At 27.5% G+C, this 20324-nt stretch overlaps 3 protein-coding genes across 3 annotated transcripts; 2 read left to right on the forward strand and 1 right to left on the reverse strand.

The window, feature by feature from the left end:
* The first annotated feature begins 41 nt into the window (after positions 1-41).
* Positions 42-1816, forward strand: LOC112681719. The gene is made up of 3 exons (XM_025552014.1): positions 42-242; positions 332-484; positions 1683-1816. The coding sequence occupies exons 1-3, from the start codon at positions 197-199 to the stop codon at positions 1724-1726; spliced, it is 243 nt and encodes an 80-aa protein (XP_025407799.1). The 5' UTR covers positions 42-196; the 3' UTR covers positions 1727-1816.
* Positions 1817-1832: 16 nt separating this feature from the next.
* Positions 1833-2665, reverse strand: LOC112681718. Its single transcript, XM_025552013.1, has 3 exons — positions 2359-2665; positions 2088-2300; positions 1833-2009 (listed from the first exon to the last, which is right to left on the reverse strand). Exons 1-3 carry the CDS (start codon positions 2530-2532, stop codon positions 1866-1868), a joined length of 531 nt encoding a protein of 176 aa, XP_025407798.1. The 5' UTR covers positions 2533-2665; the 3' UTR covers positions 1833-1865.
* A 7968-nt stretch (positions 2666-10633) lies between these two features.
* On the forward strand, positions 10634-18066 carry LOC112681724 (partitioning defective protein 6). The gene is made up of 5 exons (XM_025552024.1): positions 10634-10926; positions 11012-11237; positions 16865-16992; positions 17051-17317; positions 17387-18066. Exons 1-5 carry the CDS (start codon positions 10900-10902, stop codon positions 17657-17659), a joined length of 921 nt encoding a protein of 306 aa, XP_025407809.1. The 5' UTR covers positions 10634-10899; the 3' UTR covers positions 17660-18066.
* Positions 18067-20324: the final 2258 nt, after the last annotated feature.

Here is a 20324-nt window from a genome sequence, read left to right on the forward strand (position 1 = left end):
CTGATGGTTTGTTGCCAACTTCACACCTCGCGAGCTATAACCGTAGTTGAGATAAGAAATCATTTTCACCTCAGCTGCTGCCGTATCTACTGAATTCCACTATATCCATTTTTGATATTGCGTTGTTCGTCGAATCCGCGGTGTTCTTTTTTAATTTTCGGTAAAAAAAAAAAAAAAAAGAAACAAACCCGTCAATATGAGAGTCGAAAAAATTCTCAATCCAGAGAAATATGGACCCGGCCGTATGTATATTAGTATTTTGATTCAGTCATGGCGGAGGATTAATAATTAAATACGTTACTTCACAATTTTTTTTTCTCTCCGTTCATAGTCAAGGGCATGTTACGGCAAAGCTTGCACGAACTACCGTTGATTACTATAGGCGCTCCGTTCTGCCTCCTCGGCGTGGGCTTGATTATGTATCATACCTACAGGTATCAGAAAAATGATGGCAACAACAGGAGATATAAATTTAAGTATACCCGTAAGTATCGTCATATCAATACTTAGTTTGTAACGTAATGCGTTATATCATCATTAAGTCGTTACTTATAAAAACTTGCCTAAACGTTTTTGATATCGTTTAAAATTCAACACTATTTTATTGCTATTATTTATTCATCATGCCTGAACTGATAATGCGTTGTATGACACTGTGAACATTGTATATTTCTAAACTTGGTACGACCAGCGCCAATCATTATTTTTCAATTCAAACAATGTTCATTCGAAACAGCTTTAACATTGGGTTATAATAATGATTTATTATATGTTAAGCAGTATTATAGTTATCATACTTCAATTATTTTAACTTAGCATGGACTTAATATTTTTCTTTATTTTTTTTTTTTTTTATTTCATTCCATACAAATCAGTTTATTATTTTTTTTTGGAAAAAGTAATTATTTTATTTTCAATCCTATTAGTTATAATTGTTGAAATTATTTTTCATATGAATTTTACTTTTAAGATCCAAAATTAAGTCAGTTTTTCACCTAAATATATTACGATTATATTTGACAGACTATTTTTTTAAATAGTAATAAATTTGGGCTATGGGTACTATATGCAATTTGAATGTTCATTATTATTTTATTTGAGAATATTATGCTAACCACTATAAATTATATATAACTATTTTTATGTACAATAACCTAAGTTATATTATTTTGCAATTAAAAGAAAGAAAAAATTAATTTTTATTAAAATGCAATTGATGTATCTGGAACCTAAATGATAAAAGTTGTTGAATTTTTTTTTTTTTTTTTGACTACTTATCTATGATTTAAATTAATAATGTTATATTTAGATAGTTATAATTTAATCTTATAATATACTGTAAGCTTTGACTATACGTATAGTATTTAAATTTATTGCATGAGTGACATTTTTATTACAGTAAAAAGAGTAAAGTCAAATTAAAAAATTGATAAAATCCTAAAATCATGTGCTTAGTTAAAAATAAATATAATTTTATTGTTTAATTTTACTTATAATATGATAAATTATTAAGTAATTTCTATAATATTTATTGGTAGATATTTTATTTTAAATTTGTATTAAAATATAGTTGTTTTCCTATTAGAAAATATAGTCTCAATACATTTCTATTTTGAGTGTAAAGATTATTGATAATTGGTAGTACAACATTTTTTATTAATTTACTTAATTTTGTTTTTCAGTTTACCGACCAGATGATCCTAGAGTATCAAACATCAAGAACTGAAGATTTGAAAGTAGAATTGTGAAAATAATATAACATATTGCTAAACTAATAGCAATTAGAAATAAATATACAGAAAATGAAAACAAAATCTACAAATATATATTAATTATAAAATTGAACATAATAAATACAATGCACATTAATTACTCTGTTGATTTTTGAAAAATATTGGTTTGTACGATGATAGTTTAGATAAGTCTGATTGGGCCACATTGTCACGGTTACTACGTATTTCTAATGGCAGCCTAATATCAGAATCTTTATTGTCTCGTTCCAATAACAACTGTTGAAACACAATTAACCATATGTATTTCAATGAAAATCAAACGCTCAATGGAAAATTTAAATGGTTATCACTTACTTTCATGAGTGGTGGCAATTCAATCAATCCTGGTACTATCCTTTCTCGTGGCTTACAATTGGCCAGTCGGTCCCACCACAACTGTTCTTCGTCTTTAGGTATTAAACGATAGTCTGGTTTGTACGAGACACTATATATTTCTACTGGCTCTGGGTAAAGTTTACCTCTGAATATTTTCTCGGCATGAACAATTACCTTTCTAGTCTGGTTTTCCTGCAATGAAACGCATATGTCACGTAACAGTCAACAGTTCAATAGCGCTCAATCTTACTATGTAAGCGGTTGGCTCGACGGCCAGTACTTTGAAAAAACATGGCTCTTCATATCTGTTGTACGAGTTTCTGGTTACTAACCGACCAATACCCGCGTTCCTCAGATTACCGATGATTTCCCAAAGCGTTTTGCCACTCACATTTGATGCCCTACCGATCAATTTGACCTTCATTTTCGCGAAATATTCGTGATCTCAATCGCACAAAAATATAAATAAAAAAAAATAATAATGGCACGAGCGTGTTGCAGCGCACCGTACGTTAACCAATTGATAAGCGTTGAAGCATAGATAGGGACGTTGCGATACTACATTGAACTCATAACTGGAATGCTCACCAAGCAGTGTTGCCCGAGAGAGCATGTTCGAACGAGATGGCGGCACATACAAATGGTGTTACTATCTTTATTTTGCACATGACGCTAATATCTTAATAACATGTTTTACCACAATATTATTTTAGTTTTGTTCTTAAAAGTTAGGATTTTAATTCATAACTCAAGCATATGAAATAATAACTTAATTTATAGTAAAATAATATTTATTAAAATAAAAAAATAGTGTTTATAATATTATTCATAATTAAAATAAATATGTACTAAGGTTACATACCTGAAGCTGTTTCTACAACTTACCTTAGACAGACCCTGATTTACGCAAGTGCAGATGAAGCATTTGGCCCTCCATTTCTGAGGCCCCCCGGTCACCATAAGTTCTAGAAAATTGTATTTTTAAATTAATTCCACAAACATTTATTTTATAAAATGTACCTAATACCAACTGTCAATGTTTTGAGTTCAGTATATTTTTATCATTAAATTGTAAGTTGAATTTTGGTTATTTTTGTCATTCTACACCCCAGTTCTAATCAGTTACCATCACAAAATATTAAAATAATAATAATAGAAAATTGTTTGAACATCGGAAATATTTGATACCTAATAACTATTTATAGAGGAACAAATCTACTTTATCGGACACTATTTTTTTTTTTCAAAATACGTAGTTTTTTATACTGAATTCAAAACGGTTTGAAAAAATTCCCGCAAACTTACCGTTAAAAAGTTATGAAAGTTCAAAGTTGCAGTGATTACGCGTGTTTCGGCTCTCGTCTCTATGCTCCTCGTAGCTGTCGCTCCGCTCCGCAATTCGAAAATATCCCCCGATTTGTTGTGTAAAACCACCTCAAGTGAACTTCGGTCTCCATAAATATTGCGAAAATTTACTGTTCAAAAGTTATGAAAGTTAGTTATATTTAGCATATTTTATAATATCGACCACTTTTAATTACCATACACGCGTAATCACTGCAACTTTAAACTACCATAACTTTTGAACGGTAAGTTTGCGGGCATTTTTTCAAACAGTTTTGAATTCAGCATAAAAACCACGTATTTTGAAAAAAAAAAAAAGGTGTCCGATAAAGTAGATTTATACCTTTATAGATTTATTCGAGTACAGTATTTACAGATTTACCTGTCGTTGGTAACGCTATAAGCATTTCGTTCATGCAATCATCATTTTTAGAACCACTGGTTAATATTTCATTCGATTTTAAAATTTTATAAGTTTTGAGATAGGTATTTGACACTTTTAAACATATAAATATTTTTTTTTATTATCAACATGCCCCCCTCTATGTAGATTTTTTTGATTTGGGGGGGCCCCAAAAAAAATTGTGCACTTGGCCCTAATTTTATTAAATCAGGCCCTGGACATGAAAGGGTTAATAGGTCCGATACCAGTGGTGGATATGAGGGGGCTATGTAGTAATCGCCCCCTCCCCCTTGAGTTTTTTTTTGTTACTTAAAAAAGCGCTTTATTATATAATGGTTATATAAAATTCACTATAACTTCAAACCTAATAAATTATTGGAAAAAAGGTATTCTTTTGAATATCTTATCAATGTTTATTTTTTGATAATTTAATATAATATAATGTTATCTTAAATCGTGGTTTTAGACAACGGTTATAGTTTTTGACACGGCTATAATAGATATTATTTATAATCGTAGTTTTTGATTATAAATACGATAATTTATTATTTAGGTGAAACATTGGATATAGGAAATTTGTGGGGTCAACAAGTATAGTATACACTACTTAACCATTGTAATGTACCAGATAATGACTTTATATACCCCTTTTCTACCCATAAAAAATAGGAAAATAAGAAAAACGTTATGTGAGAAAAAACAATTTTGAAAAATATTGTTGGCTTGAATATTCTACTGCTAAATCTGGATTATTTTGTAAGTTTTGTGTACTGTTTTTGGCTTCTGAAAAAGGTGGAAGGAGAAATACTGAACAATTAAAAAAACTTATAACCGAACAGCTAGATCAATATTCTAAATTATTGGGAGTAGATGGCTATTTAGAAACACATCAGAATAATATATATCATAAAAATTGTGTTCAATTCGCATTTGATTTTAAAAAAAAATTATATTATATATTATATACATTATATACCAGAACAAATTATTGTAAATATACTTGATACACAACGTATGGAGGAAATTAAAGAAAATCGACAACGTTTAAAACCTATTATTGAATCCATCATGTTCCTTGGTCGTCAAAATATTGCCCTTAGAGGTCATAGAGATGATGGTCATCTTTTTTCCAGCTCTTTTTTCTCAGATCTAAGTTCAAAGTCTACATCAATTACTAACGAAGGGAATTTCAGGGAACTTCTGAAGTTTAAAATATCATCAGGTGATACAGTTCTTGAACAACATTTAAAATCTGCTCATGAAAAAGCAACTTATATAAGTTATCATATACAAAATGAGTTGAGTGTATTAGAAAAGAAATAACAGCTCATACAATAAATAAAATTAATGTGGCTAGATTTTATAGCATTATTTTTGATGAAACTACAGACATTTCTGCAATTTCACAAATGAGTTTAAGTGTTCGATACACACTATCAGGTAAAGTTTTTGAACGTTTTCTAGCTTTTGTTGACTGTCATAACAAAATATATAATGATAATAATGACTTTGGGGGAAAATATGATAATGATAAAGCTAATAATGAAGATTGTGATGATGATAATGATGGTGACATGGATAATAATGATGATGAACAGCACAAAGAAGATGTTATAATTGAACCAAAACTAACAGAACTATTGGGGGAAATAGTTTGTTTACGCGCATACTCGTAATGTGAGTTTACACTCAACGCTGTACGGCGACGTCGGCTGTCGACCAGTTCCTTATCTATTTCCCTTCCGGTTCCCCAACTGTATATGTGAATTTTAATTACCTGTCATATTTTTATTTTATTATTATTATCGTATTGCCGTGTGTTATATCATGAAAATTATTATTTGTTTTTTTTCCTATTTATTAATGAACGGCGGCCAACGCCCTTTTTGGTTTTTCACATACTTTTATCGTTGTTCGTTCGTCGGTTGCGATTGTTGCACCACAGTCTGTTATTATTATTATTTTTGTCACTCGTCTTTCGGTCGCTATTGAAGCTTCTCTACTCGTTTCGATTTTTTCTTATTATTATTTTTGTATACCATACTTCTTTTTTTTGTATTCGCTACTGTAGCGAACAATTTACAATTATTGATTATTTTTCTCGCCATTTAGGTAGTAATTATTTATTATATATACGTTTTGTTTTGATAAAAATAAAAACCTTACCGTCATCCGCAACACACGAGTTACCAGCCTTTTCTTGACTTCGTTACCATAAGTGTATTTAGTGAGTTATTGAAGTTATATGTAATTTGTTTCATTCATCATCGTCAGAGTGCATGTCTATCCGTGATCGTCATTTTCTCTATTTGGTCCGCCAAAGCGTAAGACCGCCAGCACCCGGCGTGATGTGTGCGAGGCCGTCCAGGTCGCCTAGACCTTCTCAACAGTTACCATCGTCTTCTAGTCATAACGTAATTTTAAGTTAGTTTGTAAGGTGTGGCCTGAGTGTTTAATTTTAGTATTTCGTCCGATTTTTGTGTGAGCTCTGTGGTCATTGCACCAGACTGATTCGACCACAGAGACCTCCCCCCAATAACTAAACTCAACTTCCTGTTTTCCCTTTAATAATTAAATTGTTTCCGTTCCTTTCCGGCGCCGCCGTCGTGCCAGGGGTCACCGCCGAACGCTATCGGTCCATCGTGTACCTGAGTTGCCTATCTACAAAGGCAGTACACGCAGTACGCGTGGAGTAGGTAAACTTGCCTATACGATTTATTATAGGCACCCACCACATTATTATTTATAATTTTTTTTTTTTTTTATTATAATCTTGTTTTTATATTAGTCATTGTGACTATTCCTTTGACCCTCGTTTCGGCTCATACATAGTTATTAAAATTATGACTAAAATTGGATTAAATTTGAATAACTGCATTGGTATTTCTACTGATGGTTGTTCAGTTATGATATCAACTTTAAAATGAGCAGTTCAATATATTCAAAAATTCACTAAACATGCAGTCTACTGTCCTTGTAATAATTATGCACTTAATTTGTCTATTTCAAAATCTTCGGCAGTCCAATCTATTCGAAACAGTGTTGGTATTATGCAGCAAGTGATTTCGTTTTTTAACATATCAGCTAAACGTAATTTTGTTTTGAAAAAATATTTAAATCGCCCTTTTGTGAAACTATGTGAAACACAGTGGGTTGAAATGCTTGACAGTGTACTACAATTTAAAAGTTCATTAACAGAAATTATGAAAGCCTTAACTAAGGTGTCAAATTGGGAAGACACAGTCTCAGCATCTAAAGCAAAGACATTAATATTGTCATTGTGCAATTGTGAATTTATAATATCAATATTTTCTTTATCATCAGTACTCTATATTATTTATCACACAAGTAAAACTTTACAAGGGAAGAGTAACGACATATTATCAGCAAGTAATGTAGTGCAAAATATAGTAATAGTATTGGAAAAAAACCGTTTTGATTGTGATATTGTATTTAAAAATATTTATAGTGAATGTAAATCTATAATGGATCAATTAGATGTAGAACTAAAATTACCTAGACTCAATATTAATCAAAAAAATAGACCAAATCCAAGTAACATCGATAACTGTGAAGACTATTATAGAATCGAAATTTTTATTCCACTATTGGATAGAATAATTGAAGATTTAAAACGAAGATTTCAGGGCCAGGATAACCAAACACTAATCCAAACACTAACATATTTTATTCCGAAAAACTTAAGTATATGGTCTCAGAATATTAATAGTACTAATATAGTATACGCGATTAAAACTAGTTATCCATTTCTTAATGAAATTAATGATGTACCGTTGAAATTAGAAATTGATTTATGGAAATAAAAATGGCATAGCTGTGACTTGAAAGGTAAAAAATTACAATTTATATCAAATCATTTCGTAATATTAAATTTAAAAATTTTAACTAAATTTTTATCGGGAAATGTATTTCAAGCATTAGATGAATGTTCTGAAATAATATATCCTACAATTAATTCATTGCTTAATATTCTTGCTGCTTTGCCAATAAGCACGACTTCGGCAGAACGTAGTTTTTCTACTTTACGCAGGTTAAAGATTTCCTTAATATTAGAGTTTACTATAAAATACATTTTTCAATTTGCCACAATTATGATGTACAGCTTATTTTTAATATTTTTTATGTATATTTTAGCAATTTTACTTCCTATAACTTTTCTGCCCATATAATGACCATACTATGCTTTCCTGCTTTTAGTATTTTGCTTATTGCTTTTTTTTTAGGTTAAAAACGTGGATAAGCTCACGCATGGGTGAGGAAAGATTAATTGGCTTAGCTTTACTCAATACGCATAAGGACATACATATTGACGTGGACAAAATAATTGATCGATTTGCGGCTGATAGAAAAATAACCATACAATTGTTACTCTAATTAATTATAAGAACATTATATATACTAATAAATAGAATATACTAATAAAATATAATACAATATTTTTTTTAATATTAAATAAAAGAGAGTTGGATTATAATACTGATTTTTTTTTTTTTTTAGAACAGATATCTACTGATATCAATAAAAATGAAGATACTGAAATATTTATTTTTATGCTTTTTCTAAACAATTTAAGCAGTTTAAAAATTAATTAATCAAACAATTCATAAATATATACAGAACAATTTTAAGGATCAGATTATTTAAAACTAATTTTTGAATCCATGCATGTCGATTTGTAAAGGACTAATGTGTCCAGTTGTTCAGAACTCTCTAAAATTATTCAAAAATGCTTTGGACGTGAAAAATATTATAAATATTATAGTATATCAAAACAAATTTGGTGCTGAAGCCCTTCTATCTTTTCATGTTCCTTAATGGTTATAGACACCTGCAAACCGTACAATTCAACAGTTACTAAAATATTTGGTAAATATATGAATATTTTTAAATTTAAATTGTTTACTTTGATTTTATATTTTTATTGTTTTTATAACGAATTACCTGTCTGTAAACACAAATGTTTTATTACATGATCACTTTTAGATTTTGACAGAAGCGAAGGATATTATGGTTTTATAATGATGTTTGTATTTTATTTGTTTAACATTTATTCGGATAGAAATACTGGCCCAAAAGTTTTTTCTAGAACATTTTTTAGATTTTAAATTTGCATGCGATGGTACTTTAGGTAGGTAATTTTTTTAAATCTCAATAGTCTTTCTAGACGTGAGAAAAAACTTGAAACTTTTACCCTATAGCAAAAATATTTTTTTTTCGTTTGTATAAACATTTATATATTTATAAAAAAAACTCAAAAACTATTGTTTTTCAATACATAATGAGTAATTAGTATTTAAATGTAAATTAACATAAATACATTTGGAGGTGCTAATTTCGAAAATGGGGATGCTAAGCACACCCAAACCCCCACCAAATTGCGCCTATGATTATACCCATCACTAATGATGTGAACAATCGAGAGAAAATACTCTAAATACTCGATTGTTCGATGTAATCGATTGTTCTCGATTATTTTGGAAATCATCGAGTGATTCTCTCGGTATCAAAATCGGTTGAAATTATCGAGTGAAAAATGCTCGATTATTCATACACTCATTTGGTTCCGAGTTATTTTCTCGGTAACAAAATCCTATATCAGTTGAAGTAATCGAGCGAAAAATGCTAGTTAGGTTAGATAAGGTCTAAGATAATATAACATTTAACTAATAGATAGTACTAGATTACTTTTTGTTCATATTCATCGTTCATCATACCCGAAATATTTGTAATCGAATTATGACAAAAATAAAAATGAAAAATTGTAAAACATTTTGATATTTGTGTTTTGTTCTGTGTCTTTGCTTCCTTTCTAAACATTCGAAACACGTTTATGAGCGAATAGAATGGTACTAATTTATTATTGCCATACTAGAAATAATAATTAGATGTGGGCATTCTAACTCTCAACACCCAGTTTTGATTATTTAAAGTTATGTATTATAACTTTAAAAAATTTTAAAACATATTTTAAAGTTTAAAAATTTGATTAGGTATTTTATCGTTGAATCCAACAATTAAAATTCTAATCACTGCTTGTAAAGATGCATTCATTAAATTAAATATTACAAATGTAGTAGCTTAAAATTGACAAATTTTAATGGTATGATATTGTGATATTATATTTTATTTCAGTTTTTATCCATTTTTAGTCACAATAATATTTTTAAACGGTAATTTAAACATTTTTTAACTTTAAAACTTTTTTTTTATTTACTATATATTGAGCTGTAATTTAATAAGTATCAATTTTTATTATTTTAAACAAGGATGTAGTTTTATTTTATTTATATGAAGTTGATAATAAATTAAAATATTCCCTAAAAAATACGACATGTTTAATTTTATGGTTCATTAATATATTGTATATAATTAAAATGTATTATGGTTAATGTATTTATTATAAGAAATACAACGAACTCATTAGTTTAATTATTATTCAAACGAACGAGCGATTTCATAATATAATATTACACTAGGTACTATCTACAAGAAATTTAAATTTTTATTCAGTAAACAGTAAATAGTTACTATCAACTAAGTACTGAGAGATTTTTTCGAGTGAATCTCTCGATTGTTAAATCTTCTCGATTACTAACCTCTCGATTGTTCCCATCACTATAACAATTATTATGGCAGTTACCCGTCCGGTGATATCACAGAAAAATAGTGATACTGCTGTACGTCGAAGTGATAACCGGTGGCACTGGTAGGAGTTACACGTTTTCTCCGATAACCGCACTGATCGGCTGTTATCATTTTTCCCCGTGTTGCTTGCTATAGTCACAGCGTTTTAACTTTAAGTGATTTTTTTTTTTTAATCTCTTCGTCTAGTACGCCTCATAATAATTTTTGTGTCTCTGTCAGTGAATTTTGGTATCTTTTTTTTCATTTCTATCCGAAGTGGATAGTAATGACATCGCTTTACATGTGTGTGTAGATGAATTTCTGTTTCAACGGCCGACTAATCGGCTATGACATCGTCACCAAGAAGTTGACACTCGGAACAAACGAGCTCGTCTGACGATGGCAAAATTAGAGATCAAAAGCAAAGTACGTATATACACGTACCACACTCGAAATTAGTGGTTCGTTGATCTTGTGTGTCCATGAGTTATAATTGTATAACTTTTTACAGTTTGACGCCGAGTTCCGTCGTATTTCATTGCCCAAAACGGAAGTTGGCACGTACGAACACTTTAGAATTCTGATAGAACGGCTTCACAAGTTAATCGAAGTACCGTTTGTATTGTCATATACAGATCCAAAAGATGGAGATCTTTTACCTATCAATAACGATGATAATCTAGGACGGGCAGTTTTAACAGCAAAACCATTACTTAGGATTATTATTCAGCGCAAAGGTAAGATTTTGTTAATTAAAAAAAAAAAAAATTGACCCTTATTATTATTATATTTTTACATAAAATATATTGAATTGAAATTTATTTTACAATTATATTTTATCTACTTTTGTTCTATGTATTGGATACTATGTACCTATATGTAAAAAAATTTTTTTGCTCTGAGAATTTGCTTAAAATTAAGTGATTAGCTTATCATCTCTTAACTTATTACAAACATTTAAAAGAATTGCTTTGTGTTTTGTTATTATGTATGTGTACAATCAATGAAAACAATTAATTTTTACCTATTTATAGTATAAATAAAATATTTTTCATTATGCTACCTACATTAAAAATATTTATTTTATGGTAACAATTTAATTCATTAGTCATCTTATAATAGAATTTTTTAATTTTTAAACTATGGTTGGTAGATTATTAAAATATTTAATTGAATCATATTTTAAGAACGTTATTTATTTTCTAAAGTATGAGACAAACGTGAACCAAAATCCTTTTATCCATCCAACTTTTATATTACGAGTAAATGACTTTTTTTTTGTATTTACATGTATAAAATATATAGAGGTATTTATTATTAGAGGTAATTTTTATTATTTATATTATGTAAATAAAATAAATGTTTTATACCCTTATCTGATCTGATGAAAACAAATAAATATATTTTCAGCTCAGTTTGGTTAGTGGATTAAAAATAAATAATTAGTATTTAAAATATATTTATGAAATAAGTAGTAAGACATTGAATAGAAAATTTTGATATATTTTAGTTCGCATTTTTTTTGAAATTTCAAGAATATATTTAAAATTGACCAAATACAATTGGTTTTAACTTATAACAAAGTTTTTTGTAGCATAATTTTGAAAATTTAAAATTTAAAAGGTTTATAGCCCAACATGACTTAAAAAATGCACGTTTTATTATATAGCATTATATAGAAATAAACATTTTAAAAATTTCTAAAATGTTTATTTTAGTACTATTTTTAAGTTTCTTGGTTAAAATATTTAGTGTTATTTTGGATCGTTAACATCTGAAAAACATTTTATTAGTTGTAGTTATTTAAATTTATAAATAATTGATATTCAATGTTATTCATATGTTGGTTGTAAATTAATATTCACGCGAATATTTAATTACTGTAAATTAAGTTTTTTTTATATGTTTATAATTAATTAGCATATAAGGAAAACTTTAGTATAGTTTTAATTCATTTTTACTCTAAATACATATATGACTTGTAATAATTCAACTTTTTTTTTTTATATTAAAATTGATGTATTCCATGCAGACTTTACAAGTTTTAGAATGATATTTTTATAAATGATATGAAGTAAAATTAAATTCTATGAATTCTTAGTATTAATGATTGATATTATTATTAAACTTTTCAATTAACAATAATTTTGAATTTTTATATTATATTTATACTTTTTAGCTTAGGTAACTTAAACTATCTAGTAAACAAGATAATTTAATTATTTTTTAATTAGAAATCAAACTTTAAATTAGATTTTTAATTTTTTTCTGCAATTATGATAATTATATTTTCCTAAATATGCTTATTATTTAAAATAAACATTTTTATTTCTATATTTTAATTTATCTATCGGTTTCCTATTTATTTATTTTTTTTTTTAATTGCTTTATAAAAAATATAATAGATAAATGTCTAAAATAACTCTATTTCTTTCTTTAATTTCAGTTTTTAATAATAACTTAAGTCATTTCATACTTTAATATGTGCTTAGGATTGTTTGTCTTTTATATACTCAGAAGTATTATATTTCAACTACAGCAAAATTTCAGCTCAATGGTATGCCCGCATGTACTCTATACACTTGCTCTCTAATCACCATTGTCTTAAGATAAATAATTATTCATGAGCAAGTGATTTCATTGTTCTGAAAACCATTGAATTAAACTGACAGGTATTAAGCCGGAATTCCTGTCAATTTCCAGTATATAAGAGCAAATACAATGACTGTTAAACAACATATTTCATATAATCTAATCTCTAATATATTGTGTAAGTTGGTTAAAAATTATGTCATTTTTTACACAAAATAATAATAAATAATAAGAAAATGGAATTTTGTGTGTTTATAGATTAATTTATTGTTTAAATTTAAAATAAACTATTACCAAAATCAACCTTATGCAATTTATTAGTTTTGAGACTTAAAATGTTAATTCAAGATTAATTTTATTACACCAAGACTTCACTAAACATCACAAACGTTTTTATTTTTAAATGCTTAAAAATAATATAAATGTAATAAATTATTACTAATAATATTGTTTTCATAATATCACAAATTTAATAAACATATAAGATACATAATAAATTTTAATTTGTGAGAATTTTTTTTTTGTGATTAAATTTATTAAATGAATATGTTTGAATATCAATTATTATTAATTAATAAACAAATATAAAAAATAATAGCAATAAAAGTTTTTGATTTATTTATTTAATATGATGATATCAAACCTATTAGTTTTTTTTTGTGTACCATAATTAAGTACTTTCTACATTTTAAATTGTGATATTTTATTATACTAGTTATAAGTTATAACCATCTCTAACATGTAGTATTCCTTTTATGGTTTTAATCACTTTGAAAAAAATACTTGTTGAACAAAAAAGTGTGTCATCAGAATATTAAACAATATTATAAATCTAGCGTTTTGTATAAATTCATATTTATTAGGCAATTTCTTCTCTTATGTTCATTAAAAATACTTGGAACTGATAGCTAATATTTAACGTATGATCATACGTATCTCGTATTTATAAAAATATGTTTGTTTTTTCCTAGTGAATTCAAACAGTTATTTTGATTGTTCTTGTAATCTTAATTTTTATAATACAATATAATACATGTATCATTATGAATAATGAAAAAATTACTAGAGACAAACCAGAATATTATTATCGTTTTTTGTTTGTTTCATTATTTTATGTATAATGTCAGAAACATTTATATTTCACTTTTCCCGTTTAAGACAACGATACAACAATGTACTATAATTATTTGGTTGGCGGTAAAGAATTTTAATTGATGTGGAACAGCAGATTGAAGAAAAAACCAACATTTGTCAGTTCAAATTCAAGGACATTTTCCACGGAAACGAGTTTTGTTTCCTTAAATCATTAATTTTGTGCAGTGTATTTTTTGTTTAATCCAAAATATCAGTGTCAATTGATGAATCGTCCTTAGGTTTTCGGTACTACAATCAGTGGCGTACGAAGGAATTTGGTATGGGGGGGGGGGGAATGTTATACATAAAAATGTATTATTTTCAATCTTTATTCTTTATTATTATATATATATAAAAAAAAAAATGCAATCAAGGCGGATCTTCATCCTTCTAGCTTTTACACTAAATTCATCAATAACTTTTTTTGTAGATAATGGAATGTCTTGATATATGTTCATTAACGAAATCCATTTAACCGTGACTGCTCCGTCGTATTTCTTAAATACGTTTTTAAACGTTTAAGACTAAAAAAAAAAAAGCCTAGGGAGGGATTTACCCCAATTATCCCACTCTGTGCACACCACTGACTACAATATACGTTTATAAGCCGTGTTGATTGCGAGTCATATCTCAAATTCGCAACGATTACGTCAAAAAGCAGTATTGCATCACAAATGTTTGCTTCTTTCTTACCAATCTTACAAGGACGCAAGCATAAATTAGTTGAATTTTATAAATTCAAGATCATTTTTACATTGTTATGTTTTTGAACGGTAAATAATCATGGGCACAAACTGCTTGTGTCCTTATTTTATTTATTGTCCTCACTCGTTTGGCAAACAAGTAAATATTCCATTGCGTTTAGTTTGGTATATAACCTTATATAAATAATATTCCTTCCTGCATAGACGAATATCTTTCAGTTTGTTTATTAATAAATATTGGTATTATCGTAATACTCTATTTTAATAATAATCTCTTTTTACCATTCCCCTCCTTAATATTTTACAAGCTGATTAAATAAATTACTATAATACTAACCCTATATCCAATTAAATTATGTTGGCTTGAAGTATTGAGTAAGTTAGATTATTTCAAGACTTTTCTGGATTATAAAAATGTCTTGATTACTAATATTTTGATTATCGTAATTATTCGATTATGCCCATCATCAGGGGCGGACGCAGAAAAAAATTTCGGGGGGGGGGGAGTTTTGAAAAAATAAGCATAATTACCGCCAGGCCTGTATTTAAAAATTTGGCGCCCCCGGGTATATTATTTATGCCCCCCTCAAAAAAAAATAAAATAAAAAAAAATAATAATAATATAGGTAACACTTATTATTTCGTCCATAATCGAGATTCTTTAATATTAAAATATAACTTATAAATGAAAATCGTTTAATACTTTTTTTAATTAAACAATTAAACAAATTATAACATTATAAAACATACTATTTTATTTTTTTTATGATTTTATTTATTTTTTTTCATTAGGTACATCATATTTAAAATTAATTTTACTAAAATATTTTTCCGCCCCTGGACATGTGCCTACCCGTGCCCTCTCTAAATACGGGCCTGATTACCGTTATTTTGAAATAATTGACTATTATCGATTATTATCACATGACTATACAACACAACATTTAAGGAAACCGTCAATCATTATATTGCATATAATGTATCATTGTAAATAATATATTGATTACGTATATTTACTTATTTTTATTTACTGATAATAAGCGACATACAAACACATTATTTTTACGAAATATTGCCATCATGGAATTTCAAAAATTTGAGTTTTAAGTACCAATACCTTTTAGAACGTTTGGAAAATTACAAATTCACTTATCTTAACAAAACATTTTTTTTTCTAGCATATTTTAATCGTATTTCAAACAATTCATTTTTTTTAAGTTACATAAGGTAGGATAACTACGTTTGAAATTAATCATCCATTCATTTGGTGGGGTGGTTGAACCCCAAAACCTCTCCCTGCGTCCGCCACTGCCCATCACTCATTAGAATTACATTAAAAGTCTGACGTCTATAATAATTATTTTATGATTAGTTCCCGGAAGAATATCGATTAAATTGTCAGGCTATTAAAGTGAATTCACCTACACGCATGCACATGTCAAATATTAATCACGACAACAATGAAACAAAATTACAAATATTTTTTTTATGAAAAATATTGCCGATGACATCAATTACTACGTTCAGTTGGATGTTCCGTTGTCAATTTTGAAAACAGATTTGGATTCTTCGCTGTATTTATAATGCTTATACTGTCTCACTTTTTAAAATTCCTTGCATTGATTATTTATTATTTATTATGTTTAAATAATAATGAATAAAATCTTATCAGTAAAAATGTAATAGACAAATATTTTTATCCCATGAATTTTTAAATTTTATACTTTTTTTTTAAACTAAAACAATTCAAAAAGAAAAAATAAAGTATACCTCATATTTTATAGATGATCTAATTTAAGTATTCAGTGGGTATTATCAATGGATATTTTTCTAACCTAACCTAACCTAACCTAATCCTATCTAGCAATGTTTAATAATTGAAATATGTGTATTATAAAAAATGTGTTTATAGATTTTTTTTTTTATAATTTCAGGTGAAAGTCTTGAAGAATTAAATGGCTATGGTACCTATAGACCTCGCAATATTATATCATCAATTTTGGGTGGTACACCTAGTAAAGCAAAACATCTTTGGATATCAAATCCTCAGGATTTTCGACAAGTAAAATCTTTCTTTTATCAGATTAAAATATTTTAAATTAATTTCTTAAATGTTTTAGGTATCTGCTATTATTGATGTAGATGTAGTTCCAGAGACCTGTAGACGAGTTAGACTTCTTAAACATGGTTCTGAACGACCATTAGGTTTTTATATTAGAGATGGTACCAGTGTCCGAGTTAGTCCTTCTGGTGTAGAAAAGGTTCCTGGTATTTTCATATCCAGATTGGTCCCTGGTGGTTTAGCTGAAAGTACTGGACTATTAGCTGTTAATGATGAAGTTTTAGAAGTAAATGGTATTGAAGTAGTTGGAAAAACTTTAGATCAGGTACATTCAAGTTGAAGAAAATTATATAGTAGCTCAACTATCAATTATTTTATATATTATTATTTCTAGGTCACTGATATGATGGTAGCCAACAGTCATAATCTAATTGTTACTGTGAAGCCAGCTAATCAGCGAGCCACAATGTTAGCACCACGACGTGGGTCGCTATCAAGAACGTCACAGCTATCAAGTGGATCACAACAATCGGCTCACAGTGCAGCTACTACAGTTAATACCTCCGAAGAAGATGACCAAGATGAAGTAGTAGATTTAACTGCAGGATTAAGTTTACAGGTAGCCAATGATTCTACTAGTACTATAGAACAAGAGAAGAATACATAACATTTACTCATTTTGTATTTTTAAGTTACAAACTAAGTGTCTTCAAAAATCCAGCTTATAGAGTAGCTATTATTAGTTGGTAGGATAACTCCAAAAGAATTCCATCAGCATTCCAAAAGAATAAAACTATATGTAGTTTTATTTTTAATACAGATCATTTGTCTTCCACTTCATGTTTTAAAATGTTTATCGTTGTAGTTAAGTATGTGTAGTTTATAAAAAGTTAAACTCTAATCGTCAATACTATAATATTACAGGGTGAAATAATAATACAATTATATGCCATATATAATCTACAACTTAAAATTGTCTATAACATTAAATTCTAAAAAACAATTAAAACTATTGTTTATATTAAAATGTCTATTGTGCTGACAATTAAATGGTGAAACTTTTAATATATTTTTTTCTTATAAATGCTCATTTCATTATATAAAATGGTAAATTTATATTGACCGAAAAACTTGAAATAAAATTTGACAATTTAATTTCTTTCCCTCTGATCTCGGAAAAATAATTCTTACCATCATTAGAAATTATTTTTTATCTTATACAGTACAGTTTTAATCCTATCATTCCAATTTTTGTTTAATAAATATTTAATGTAGACTGAATATTCCAAATAATAAATTCCAAAAGTACTTATATAGACCATTTTTTAATTTATTATAAATAAATAATTTATCAATAGGGACATGTAAATTAAACTTGTCTTTTAGTATTTAAACATACTATTTATGACTTGTATGCATTAAAATTTATAGTATATTTTATATACTTGTATTCCACAACCAAAGGAAAAATATTGATAGAAACTTATTTGTTTTCATAATTAATGATGTGTAAAATTGATTATTATTTTTTCATTCATATGAAATACATTTTTTCAAATGAGAATAATTCTCATGTAAATCCGTCCATTATATTTTTTCCTATTTGAGTGTTCTATCTGTATACGTGATTTTTTTTGTTATATTATTGTCAATATTACTTATTATTAATTTTATTATTGGAATTATTAACATGTATGTTATACTTATATATTTAAAAATAAAAAATAATCACATGCATAAAAACAACTTACTAATTAATTTTTTTTATTATTATTTACTGTCATAATTATTTGAATTAAATGTGAAAATACATTTTATTTTAAAACAATTTTCATACAATAATTATTTTTTTAATCAAATATAATTGAACTATAGAAGTATAGATAATTTGTATTTATTTATAAGCTAGTATTTTTATAAACACAGTATACCAAATGTACAAATAAATATTTGTGGCGATAACTAATAATAATTTTAATTATATATAAATGTGTGTAAAGAAACTAAAAGAGACTACGTAAGTATGAAACCCAATTTTTTACAAACTATGTAGTATAAAATAACTTTTAATTTATTAATCTCTGTATAATATTTATCAGCTATTTATAATTTTTATAAAACTTTGAACTACTAAAATAGAATGAGTATTATATTTATTTAAACAATAAATCAGCTATTTTTCTAATTAGAAACTTATGTATTATTAATAAATAATGTATATTATTAAGAATATTTAAGTAATAATAAAAATTATTATAAATTGTTATTATTATTGTATAATTTTTTTTTTTGATTTAATCATTTTTAATTATTTTTATCGTTTAAAACCGTATGTTTATTCTAAATTTAATATTCAAATTACATAATTATGTAACAAAAGTTCAATACTTTTTTGAAATTCATTTTATAATATTACAATATCTAAATATAATTTTTATAGTTAAAATACTGTATAATGCAAATAAAGCATTACATGTATGTATTCGTGTTATATTATTAATTTTTTTATATCTTAGGTATGATTTAAACCAGTGGTGGCCAAACTAAGGCCCGCGGGCTAACTCCGGCCCGCCATCATTTAATATCTGGCCCGAGAAAGTCTTCTATATTAAAGCACTTATTTGTATAACTGTAATATTTTGCATTTACGTAAAAAAAAATTTAGAATGCATTTTTTTATGGCCCGCGGATAGCATCCCAGTACAATGAAATCTAAATAATTTGCATCCTTGGCAGACGGCAATCTCAAAAGAATATAATGTAATGTCACGTGCTATTCTTATTTTGTTTTGGACTGTAGAAAAATAAAAATAAAACGCGTCAAAACCGTATTGGCAGTTGATCTTACCCGATAAAAATATTACTGAAATCACGGCAATATACATATCTGTTTAGTATTAGTATGAAAGTCAGTGACGGATTGAGACAATTGATATTAGGAGTACACATATTAATTAATTAATTAAATATTTTTCTTTCTACGTAAAAATCCCAGTACAATGAAATTTATTAGATCACATGTATAAACACGTGGGCTATATTGTAATACTAAAAATACCACAAAATAAAAACAAATAATAATAAGGTAAAGGGTGTTCGACAGAAGAATACAATAGAAATATACATTTGCGTAGATTATTTGTTTATACACGGCGTCGTGTTCTTTGTGTCAGTCGTACCGATGAAGTGATTATTATTACATGATACGACGTATTAACAGTGGCGTATATAGGGGGGGTTTTGGGGGTTCAACCCCCCCCCCCCCCCCCCCCCCCCCACGGTTAGTACGCCCCCCCCCCCCCGCCCCCCCCCCCTCCTCTCGCCCACCTACC

Source organism: Sipha flava, unplaced genomic scaffold (genome assembly GCF_003268045.1).
Source record: "Sipha flava isolate LNK unplaced genomic scaffold, YSA_version1 195_pilon_pilon, whole genome shotgun sequence".
Lineage (NCBI taxonomy): Eukaryota > Metazoa > Arthropoda > Insecta > Hemiptera > Aphididae > Sipha > Sipha flava.

Excerpts from the sequence above, each read along its gene's own strand:
- LOC112681718 (XM_025552013.1), bottom strand. The coding sequence starts at position 2,532 with ATGAAGGTCAAATTGATCGGTAGGGCATCAAATGTGAGTGGCAAAACG. Across the intron at positions 2,301-2,358 it reads TCGAGCCAACCGCTTACATA|GAAAACCAGACTAGAAAGGT; the intron begins GTAAGATTGAGC and ends GTTTCATTGCAG. Across the intron at positions 2,010-2,087 it reads AATTGCCACCACTCATGAAA|TTGTTATTGGAACGAGACAA; the intron begins GTAAGTGATAAC and ends GTGTTTCAACAG.
- LOC112681719 (XM_025552014.1), top strand. The coding sequence starts at position 197 with ATGAGAGTCGAAAAAATTCTCAATCCAGAGAAATATGGACCCGGCC. Across the intron at positions 243-331 it reads AGAGAAATATGGACCCGGCC|TCAAGGGCATGTTACGGCAA; the intron begins GTATGTATATTA and ends CTCCGTTCATAG. Across the intron at positions 485-1,682 it reads ATATAAATTTAAGTATACCC|TTTACCGACCAGATGATCCT; the intron begins GTAAGTATCGTC and ends TTTGTTTTTCAG.
- LOC112681724 (XM_025552024.1), top strand. The coding sequence starts at position 10,900 with ATGGCAAAATTAGAGATCAAAAGCAAA. Across the intron at positions 10,927-11,011 it reads AATTAGAGATCAAAAGCAAA|TTTGACGCCGAGTTCCGTCG; the intron begins GTACGTATATAC and ends AACTTTTTACAG. Across the intron at positions 16,993-17,050 it reads ATCCTCAGGATTTTCGACAA|GTATCTGCTATTATTGATGT; the intron begins GTAAAATCTTTC and ends TAAATGTTTTAG.